We start from the raw sequence: 11406 nt of genomic DNA, 5'->3' as shown, positions 1-11406 counted from the left end.
CTTTGAGTTTTTATCAAATTTTTAATTTTTTAATTTTAATAATTTTAAATTATATTGTTATGAAATTGGTAATTTTGATTTAAATAAATCAATATTGCTTTTAATAGAAAAATTAATTTAAGTGACCAAACTCATGTATTTTCTTTTTAAAATTCACTAAAAATCAAATTTCACCCTAAAAGTATTAAACTTTTGGAAACTTACACAAACTTCCATGCACCTATACAAAATGTTGAGTTTCCAAGCTCATGAAAATGAGTTCATACCCACAAATCACCATTGAATTTGATTGATTCCCTTCTATTCATGCATTTAGGATGAACCATTTATTCCATCTATCTACTTTCTTCCTACAAAAAAACACATTCTCTCTCTCTCTCTCTCTCTCTCTCTCTCTCTCTCTCTCTCTCTCTCTCTCATAAAACACATTTTTCAAATCCTTTATTTTTCTCTCTCTTTGAAGAACACCCAATAAAACAAAAACAAAAAAGATTGAATTTTGATCAAACCCAATAAGACCCACATGATGAAAAACTCAATTCCATGGCAAACAATCATAGTAGTGATTTCATGGTACACTTCAAACATTGGGGTGCTTATTATGAACAAGTACTTACTAACAAACTATGGTTACAAATACCCTGTTTTTCTCACCATGTGTCACATGATGTTGTGTTCTGTTTTTAGTTATGTTGCAATTTCTGTTTTGGATATTGTTCCTTTGCAAAGTGTTCAATCCAAGAATCAATTGTTCAAAATATGTGGTTTGAGTGTCGTTTTTTGTTTCTCTGTCGTTTGTGGGAATGTGTCGCTTAATTATATTCCTGTGTCGTTTAATCAAGCTATTGGAGCTACGACACCTTTTTTCACTGCCGTTTTTGCTTATGTTGTGAGTAGAAAAAGAGAAGCTTGGGTTACTTATGGTACCCTTTTGCCTGTTGTTGCTGGTGTCATCATTGCTAGTGGGGTAAATATTTTTCATCTTCAATCTTCTTATAGTATCATTTAAGTATTTTTTTTCTTTTGGATTTTTAATTGTGAATTAGGTTTAGTTTAAATGATGAAAATAACAATTCCAATGAACGAGAAATAAATAGTTTTTTTTTTCTTCAATATATTGTGTATTTTTAAATATCTGATTGACTATCTTTAATGTAATTTTATTTTTTAATTATACTTTTTACGTTTATAAAACTTGAAGTCAATCTTACTTAAAAAATTTGAGTCCAGATTAATTTAAACCAATATAATATTTGAGTGAATGTCTGTAGAAAGTCAATTTAAATGAAATTAGTTTCTTGAAATTGATTTGATTTAATTGAGTTAATTTTATTTTGAATGAATATTAATTTGGTAAATCTTATTTGATCAAAATTGAATTTGAATGGAAGTGATTTATGTTTTGATTTTGGATTCGGAAAACAAAATTAATATTAAACCTTGATATAATTTTGTCAACCTAATCAAAAAGTTATATTTTATCGATTTTAATCAATCGAGTTTTAGAAACAAAATCAATTTTCCATTTGTTACCAAATATCTCCACGCCAGTGTTTGGAGACTTGTGTTTCTACAATAACATTGATATAACCAATTATGATATTTTATTCTATGAAATCAAACACAAAAAAAATGAAAAGAAGTGAAGTTTTCTCTATTTTTGGGTGTACTAATTTTATTTCCTTAGCTTCTATGTAGTCCTATACTATTAGTTCATGGAGTGCTGCCTATTCATGAACTAATAGTAACCATTCTATAAAGAAAATTCTAGCATTATTTATTTTCAAATTTCTTAAAGTATCAAATTGTGTTTACTCAATCTACTTGGAACATTTTTGCTGCAGGGTGAACCAAGTTTTCATCTATTTGGATTTATAATCTGTGTTTTATCAACGGCTGCCAGAGCATTCAAATCCGTGCTTCAAGCTATTTTGTTGTCTTCGGAAGGGTAACGATGATATTGAATTTGGATTCCTTGAACTCAGAAAATCACAGACAACCAATCCAGACCATCTAATCAAGATTTGATAACTCACATTTTGACTTGTAATTTTCAATCCAATTTACGAAGTTAGAATGCGGGTAATTAAATCTTGATCAAATAGTTTGAATTCTGTGACTACATTAAATGCACGACTCACTATTTTAAATTATTTTGCTCTCTTTGAAAGAATTTAGATTGTTTGATTAAGAATTGACGACTCACATGTCAATTTTATATTTTCAATCCAATTTACAAAGTTGAAACACGAACCGTTTAATTTTGATCTGATAATCTTAATTGCAAAACCACGACAAATGTCTGATCCACTGACCGCAAAGAATCCGAATCCAACCCTATTTGAAAGGGACTTTATAGGCTATTATCTACTACTTCACTTGTAAAGTAACTTAAAATAGTTATGATGTTTTTCAGAGAAAAATTGAATTCTAAGAACCTGCTGCTTTATATGGCACCTATAGCAATGTTGGTGTTACTTCCAGCAACATTGTTGATGGAAGGAAACGTGATTCGGATCACTGTAGAGCTTGCAAGAGAGGATATCAGAATTATTTGGTATCTGATTTTGAGTTCTTCTCTTGCTTATTTTGTGAATCTCACTAACTTTTTGGTCACCAAATATACAAGTGCACTTACCCTTCAGGTATGTCTCAATACCCTATAGATTTAATTCATTTCTATTGCATACTAATCCATTTGATACTATTTTTTTTTTCTTATGATACTTCTTTCAACTTTATTTATAAGTAAATTTTTCTTTACACATGTTAAAAAATTGTTATAATTACGAAATTATCCTTTATAATAATAATAATAATAATAATAATAATATTTTTCACATTAAATTTACATTGGAACTATGTACTCGTTTTAAAAAATAGAAGAAAAATTATAAGAGGTATTTTTGAATTAAGGCTAAATTACATCTGTGGTCCTTTAACTTAGTTTCAGGTAACGTTTTAGTCCTTTATCTTTTTTTTTTTTTTCCCGACTTGGTCCTTTATTTTAATTTTAAGTGACAATTTGATATTTTATGTTTTAAAATTTCAACAATGTTATCCTTTTTTATACAAAAATTCAAAAAAAATTTCAATCAAAACTCATAAAATTAATTATATTCTTCAATATAATATAAATTTCATCAAATTCGTAACGCAAATCTTCAAATAAACTCATATTTTCATATTTTATTTGATATTGTTAGGAATAAATGACTAAATCGGAAAAAAAAAAAGATAAATGACTAAAACGTTACCTGAAATTAAGTTAAGGGACCATGAATGTAATTTAGCCTTGAATTAAATGATATCAAAGTGTTGAATTTGGTGATTTTTACTTATATTTGAAGTCAATAAATTATGATGAGTTTTGCTTATAAATAAAACTAGACGAAGTAATTGTCTCCGATCTTATATATATAATTATAAGCAACAAAAAGAAATTCACCCCATTTAAAAAATAGCAGAATTCATTTAATTTTTTCAAATTAATAAAAAATATCATTGTATTTTCTAAGTTGACCTTTCATGGAAATTTGTTTCATGAATTATTGAAAAATAAAATCTTCATTAATTACAAGGTATTATAAAAACTATAACATTAAATATAGTAAAATTAATTGAATTTTACTAAGATTTAAAACCATTAAATATAATTTTTTTATTACTTATATTTAAGACGAGAGAGTATTATATTCTAAGGAGAACAAAATTAAATCAAGGAGATTAAAATTAAATCAAGCAAATATTAGTGACCATGAAGATATTCCAATGATATATGCAAACTTTTTACAATTCGAAAGAGAGAAGTTCTAAAACAATAGAAAAAAAGTTTTTCTTTTTCAATTTTTTTGAAGAAAAACTAAATATTGACTAAAATAACACTATCTATCTTTTTGTGACTCGTTAAATCACTTATAGATGTACTTTTTTTGAATTTATGGTTAATATTATACTAAATATATAGAAATTATAAATATTAAAAAAATAAATCAATTAAAAATTTGTAATTAATATCTTAATATCAAGATATAATTAATGATGTTCTTTTTTATCCTTAAAATCCTAAACACAAATATTAAATAAATTTTATTTTTACATAATAAATTAAAACTAGAAAAGACACCTATATTTATTATTTCTTAATATGTGTTCAAAAACTAAAGTTTTGGAAAGACTAAACATGTAAATTTCTATAAAAAAATCAATTAATTTCACTTAAACACAAAAAAAAAAAGATAAATAAATAAAATAGGCCGGTCCCTTGATTTATTGATCGGACCATAGAAGTCCCCTTCCAAAGAATATATGCTTTCTTAGTCTTACATTGATTGTGCTTTTGTTTGAGATAAAAAGAATTTGATTTTCCACAAAAAATACTCTCTCCAAATTATTTATAAGTAAAAGTTGACTAAATCTCTTATATTAAAAATAATAATTAATCATAGCAGTATAATTTTATTTAAAAAAGTATTCATTTTACTTTTTTATTTACAGAGGTGTTCATATTACCTAAAGGTTAAAGTATTCTTCAAGATAATAATAAATGAATTTATGGAAAAAAAATTAAATTAAATGAGAGATATTTGAAATATAGTAGCATTAAATAGGCTAAAAAGTTTTAACTTTTGCTTATATTGTATTACAAAATAAATAGATTATTTTTGCTTATAAATCATTTTAGAGAGTTAAAGTACTAGACTATTTTTTAATGATTTTTATGTAAAACGAAAGTTATTAAAATCAAATTGTTTTTCAGGAACAACTAAAAATAGTTTTTCATCATGATTAGATTTCATTTCATTAGACTATGGTTATTTTTATAAAAACTTATGTACAAAATCATACAATGTGATGATTTTTTGAAAAAAATAAAATAATTATTTATCAAATGTTTTCAGGTGTTAGGAAATGCAAAAGGGGCAGTTGCTGTGGTGATCTCAATTTTGATATTTCAAAATCCTATTTCAATGATAGGAATGTGTGGTTATGTACTCACTATCATTGGAGTTATACTATATAGTGAAACCAAGAAGAGATATACTTGAAACTTGTAAAATTAACAACACCACATGCAAGAGGACAAACAAATTCAATGAGTTTGTCGCAACAAATCCAACCTCGTTTTTTAGGACATTTCGAATACCATGTATGTTGAGCAATCTTTTAAAGAGTATCGAAGTTGAAAATCAAAACATTTGAATTACAAAACCACAATGATCTTTATGTCACTTGGTGAGAGTCATGTGTAATTCAATTCTAAGGTATGCGAGTCTTTAGTCTCACGTCACATAAAAATAACTTCATTAAATTTTATTATTTGTAGTATATTTGAAATATTGGTTGTACGGTGAAAATTACAATTTCAAATATGTAACAATAGAAACAACATAATAGTTGCTCATGCAATAAACAATTATTTAATTGTTTATCAATGCTTATAATTATCCAATTTATCATCTGTAAACTATCATACTATCTCTAATCTTTAATGTGTATTTAGAATTTGGGTTTTGAATCCAAACAAAATCATGAAGATAATCTTACCGGAGTTGTCCATATACAACTTACATGTTGTTATCTCTTTATGTTTCTCCCATCGGAGATAATCATATCCAAGATTGTATTAAACACTAATTGTGGATATCTTTTCAGACCAAAACTTGATTTGTCACATTATGAGAATCACATTTTTTTAGAGTTTATCAATCACACAATAAAAACAATTTAGAAACATGATATATTAACGTTCAATAAAGTATTGGAATTGGTTTTTCAATGATTAATTATATTGTGATCAATTTTCACAAATTAGATAATATTATTATATATTAGTAGTAAGGGTATTTTAGATATTTTCTATTTTCCTCTATATATACTCATTGTAACCCTATTAACTTAAATTTGGTTCATTCTATGTTATGAAACCCTAGAGTGGTTGTTTCTCTTCTTGTCTCTTCTTCCTCTTTTCATTGTTAACATGGTATCAAAGAACTTTGGTTGATTTTGGGATCTAGCTTAAATAAGAGAGAGACTATTTTGATAGAAAAGGCAACCACCAAAAGAGAAAAGAGAAGAATAACCCTATTTCCGATTTTGTTAAATCAGTCTCAGAAAAGCATCGATTGCGCATTCGTTAACCGTTGGATCAGACTGATTTTTGGATAACAGTTTCGCAACATTCATGTCTTCGTCTTCAATGGTCAGATCGGAGAACCGGCGTCTGGAGAAGGAGAAATCATGCTCGCAGAACACCAGGTTATCCCTAATTTATTTTGTCTCAGTGATTGTGTTTGTCGTATTTTCCTATCATTATTTGTTATGGCTGGGGCTAAGGATGATTCTCTTCAAGCTGTCAGTGTTCACCTCAATGGACAAATTTACTCTTATTGGAGTTATGTGATGAAAAAACTTTTGATTGGAAAAGATATGTGGGGTTTTGTTGATGGAACTTCTGTTAAGCCTACAGATAAAAAGGATGAAACTCGATATGCAAAAGATCTGAAAATATGGAATGTTAGTAATTCAAAAATTATTACTTGAATTAATAATTCTGTTGAGTTGTCTATATGAGTACAACTAGCAAAATATGAGACTGCTAAAGAGATTTGGGATCACTTGAAACGTTTGTATGTTCAGTCTAACTTTGCAAAACGTTATCAGTTGGAAAGTGATATTAGAGCCCTTAAGCAGAAAAATATGACCATTCAAGAATTCTATTCGGCAATAACTAATTTGTGGGATCAATTGGCTCTTATGGAATCACCTGAGTTGAAAGCTGTCAAAGCATACATTGATCAAAGAGAGGAGCAACGTCTGGTTTGGTTTCTGATGGCTCTTCGTGATGATTTTGAGGTCTTTCGTGGGGGGTATTTTGCATCGTTCCCCCTTCCTAATGTTGAATCAGTAGTTAGTGAATGGTTGGCAGAAGAAATCAGACTTAAGACTCATTCTGGTGTGTCAGATAAAGGAATTCTCTCAACTCCTCCATCTGTTTTTGCTGCTCCTGTTCAAAAAAGAACATCTCAAGGGAGGGTTGGGCTTGGTAATGATGAATGTGCATTTTGCAAAGAAAAAGGTCATTGGAAAGCACATTGTCCGAAATTGGGGAGAGCACATAAGAAGAATTTTAGGGGCCATCGTCCAATGTTGTTGCTTTTGCTCCATCTACCATTAGCTCTAGTTTTGGTTCTGTATACTCATCTGAGAATGCTACCCAAATATCTGATATTGCAGAACAACTTCAAAGACTTCTTGCCACTCAATCACATGCCATATCTGCCACCTCTTCTAAAGGTTTGAATTCCTCTAGTATGCCATGTATATCTCCTTCCTTATGGATTCTTGATTCTGGGGCATCTCATCATATGACATACGATGATAAATCTTTTGTGTATGTGAAACCTGCCTCGTCTGTGTCGGTTATGACTGCTGATGGCCCTCCTATGCCACTAACAGGCATTGGTTCTGTCTCTACACCTAACTTGTCTCTTTCTAATGTTTATTATATTCCTAATCTTACTTTGAGTCTTGCTTCTGTTAGTCAAATATGTGATTTTGGTTATTTGGTTATATTTTCTTCCACTTCTTGTTGTGTTCAGGATCCACATTTCGGGAGGCTGATTGGGACATGCCATAGACAGGGGGGAATTTATGTTTTGGATGACCTACGACTCCCAAATACTGTAGTCTCAACAACTACTGCTGACTTATTATCTAGTTTTTATTTATGGCATTCTCGCCTTGGACATGTTTCTGCTTCTAGATTAAAATATTTGACTTCTACTGGAACCTTATGAAAGTTAAAAACCTATGATATCTCAGATTGTTGTGGTTGTAAACTTGCTAAATTTCCAACTTTACCGTTTAGTAAAAGTGTTTTCGTTTCATATGCGCCTTTTAATTTAGTTTACTCTGATGTTTGGGGTCCATCACCGGTTCTCACCAAAGGTGGATCTAGATATTATGTTTCGTTTATTGATGATTACACTCGTTATTGTTGGGTTTATCTTATGAAAAATCAGTCTGAATTTTTTTGACATTTATGAGATATATCGTGCTATGGCATCCATTACCGCTGAAATAATTTGGTTGCATTGACTTTTGTCTGATATGGGTATCACTCTTTCTAAGCCAACTCCGATGTACTAGATAACAATAGTGCTATTCAAATTGCTCACAACTCGGTCTTTCATGAACGCACCAAACACATTGAGATTGATTGTCATCTTACTCGTCATCATCTTCAACATAGAACCATTACTCTACCGTTTGTCTCTTCTTCTTTATAGATTGCTGATTTGTTCACAAAGATGCATTCCATTAAACATTTTCATTTTTTAGTTAACAAACTATCGATGCTCCATGTTAATGCATCGTGAGTTTGATGGGAGATGTTAGATAATGTTATTATATATTAGTAGTAAAGGTATTTTAGACATTTCTATTTTCCTGTATATATACTCATTGTAATCGTATTAACTTAAGTTTGGTTCATTATATGTTATGAAACCCTAGATTGGTTGTCTCTCTTCTTCCTCTTTTTGTTGTTAACATTGAAAACACTTGATCTTCGATCAAACTAGTGAAGAGTGCTAAACACTAAGCAATTGCACTATTGATAGAAACACAAAGAATAACATAACTTTCAACAATTAATCAAATATCTAATGTTGAGAATATGTCAAAAGACATTTTCATCTCAACAAATTAAAGATATTGATCTAAAACGGAAATTTCTAAATTCTTAATCTTTCTATCAATTTGAATAGAAAATAGTAAATTCTCCCGCACTCCAAAATAAACAAAATTGATAAATAACAAAGTTGTACAAATTAAATGACTTAAGAGAAAGAGAAAATCACACGACAATTTATATTGGTTCCTTTAATTCATCATCACATATAGAGTACATCCAATTCTTATTAAAAGAATGAGAGTTTCTTCCTTTATTTCGATTTCAAACAAGATCCTTCGACAATTGTTGCAACATATATATGCACCAATTGCTTCTTGTTAAACACTCTCGAATCAGATTTTTGGTACAATTCTCCAAAGTAATTTGAAACCTATCTTCTAGAAGAAGAGTCCCTCTTAAGTCATTGCAAGATAGCCCATAGAGAAACTACCTCTCTAGCCAAAATTGAAGATATCTCCTCTTTATCCACTTAACGAAAGATCAAAAGATATCTCCTTGATGATATGGTCTGAAATAATAGACACCCTAATACATATATGCCCTTTATGTTATTACTTGCACAACACTTGAATTGCAAACTTGATTTGAATAAGAAAAAGTTTTCAATCAGTATTGATCTTGAATGCATGAGGTTTTTGGAATGAGCGAAAGTATTCTTAGAGTTCCAAAAGGCTTAGGATTGTTTATATATGATGCATGATAAATTTTAGCAAAATATTAATGTTTTCCAAATGAAATTACAACTTTGTAACTGTCATAAAACTATCAATAAACAACTCTACATGTCTTCTGAATCCTTCAAGGTGAAGGTACTAGATGTAGCTATTTTGTTGGTGGTAGACAGGGATAAATTGACTTGTGTTTCCTCTCTTTATTTTTTTACTTATTTTTACTTTATCACATTTATAATTTGTTTAGAAAGTTTTTAAAATCTTAAAAACACAATTCAAACCTCATTTTCTTGTGTTTTTCTCTCTTCAATTGACATTAGCGCTCCGTCTCAAGGTTGAGCACTTAACCGTGTTTGAGTAAAGATCTTATTTTTATCTTTTTTATGACTAACTCTGGTGATGAAGCTACAAGTGGAAAGGTTAACATGCCTCCTTTTTTTTACATTTCACATGATTCTGAACTCTAGGACATAGTCGAAGATGGCTATGAGGCTCCTAAATATGTTGCTGGTATTGAAATATCCAGAAAAGAACTTAACACTAATCGAAATTAATAATACAAGATGCATCATAAAGCTAGAACTTTCATAATGAATGTTATCACCTTCAAAGTGTTCGAAAAGTGCATTAATAAAGAAACAACAAAAATCATGTACAAAGTGGCAAGAAACCAATTGGAACTAAATGGACTTTCATAAACAAGTTGAATGAAAAAGGTGAAGTGGTAAGAAATAAAGCTAGACTTGTAGCTCAAGGCGATATAGTCAGTAGAAAGATATTGATTATGTTGCAACTTTTGCTCATGTGGCAAGGCTAGAAGCAATTAGAATTTTACTTTCATTTGCAGCTTTCAATAAAATAATCTTATATCAAATAGATGTGAAAAGTGCATTCTTGAATGGTTATATAAATGAAAAAGTGTATGTCAAACAACCTCTTGACTTTGAAGATAATGAACTTCCATATCATGCTTTTAAATTAAAAAACTTTGTATGGTCTAAAACAGGCTCCAAGAGCTTGGTATGACATACTCAATATTTTTCTCTTGGAAAATGATTTTGAAAGAGGCCAGGTTGACACTACTTTATTTAGAAAATCAACTAAGAGCGACCTTCTCATTGTCCAAGTATATGTTGATGATATTATTTTTGATTTTACGAATGCTATGCTTTGTCAACAATTTTCTAAGTTAATGTAAAATGAATATTAGACGAACATGATGAGATACCTTCAATTTTTTCTTAGAATCCAAATTCTTCAAAGCTCATAAGGAATATTCATTTATCAAACCAAATATGCAAGATAACTTCTTAAGAAATTTAAGATGAATGAATGTAAACCCATGCTTACATCTACATGTTCTTTTGATAAGGATGAGTAAGTTGAAAATGTGGATCAAAAGGTATACAGAGGGATGGTTGGTTCTCTCCTGATCTACTTAAATGCTTCTAGACCTAACATTATTTTTAGTGTATGTGAAAGATTTCAGTATGACCCTAAAAAATCTCATGTAACTGTTGTTAAATGGATCTTTAGATATTTGAAAGGCACTATTAATCTTGGTATGTGTTATAAATCTTCCTCTGAGTACAGGTTAGTAGGACTGACTACGTTGGAGATAAGTTAGAAAGAAAAAGTATGAGTGGAAGCTAGGCATCTCAACGGGGTGTAGATGGTTTTAAGCATTACCAACCCGGCACCCGCAACCCAAATACTGCCTCTGTCGGGAATGACTTTTTAACATCCACATCCGCACCCAATGGGGGACAAGTTTCCCAACTCCCACTCCAAAAATTGATATTTTTTATATTTAAAAAATGTGACTTTTATTTTTGAATTTATTTATTTATATCATCAAAAGTCAATAATTAGACTAAATAAGAGCATTCAACGCAAGTTCTAAAATTCCAATAATCAAAATAATAAAGTCACAATATCTCAAAATTAGTTTAAATTTTCTACAAGTCACAATATGTTCATAATCTTCAAGCTCTTTAGAAGTGAAAATATCAATTAGAACAAAAGTTTCAAATCAAC

The 11406-nt window shown here is 29.5% G+C and overlaps 1 protein-coding gene across 1 annotated transcript; it reads left to right on the top strand.

Annotated features, from left to right (window-relative positions):
• The first annotated feature begins 367 nt into the window (after positions 1-367).
• LOC101494090 (probable sugar phosphate/phosphate translocator At5g05820) lies at positions 368-5431 on the top strand. The gene is made up of 4 exons (XM_004506599.4): positions 368-967; positions 1845-1948; positions 2417-2645; positions 4902-5431. The coding sequence occupies exons 1-4, from the start codon at positions 524-526 to the stop codon at positions 5046-5048; spliced, it is 924 nt and encodes a 307-aa protein (XP_004506656.1). The 5' UTR covers positions 368-523; the 3' UTR covers positions 5049-5431.
• The last annotated feature ends 5975 nt before the right edge of the window (positions 5432-11406 follow it).

Source organism: Cicer arietinum, chromosome 6 (assembly GCF_000331145.2).
Source record: "Cicer arietinum cultivar CDC Frontier isolate Library 1 chromosome 6, Cicar.CDCFrontier_v2.0, whole genome shotgun sequence".
NCBI classification, from domain to species: domain Eukaryota; kingdom Viridiplantae; phylum Streptophyta; class Magnoliopsida; order Fabales; family Fabaceae; genus Cicer; species Cicer arietinum.
Note: the sequence above shows the minus strand (reverse complement) of the source record. Positions and strands in the feature narration are given on the sequence as shown.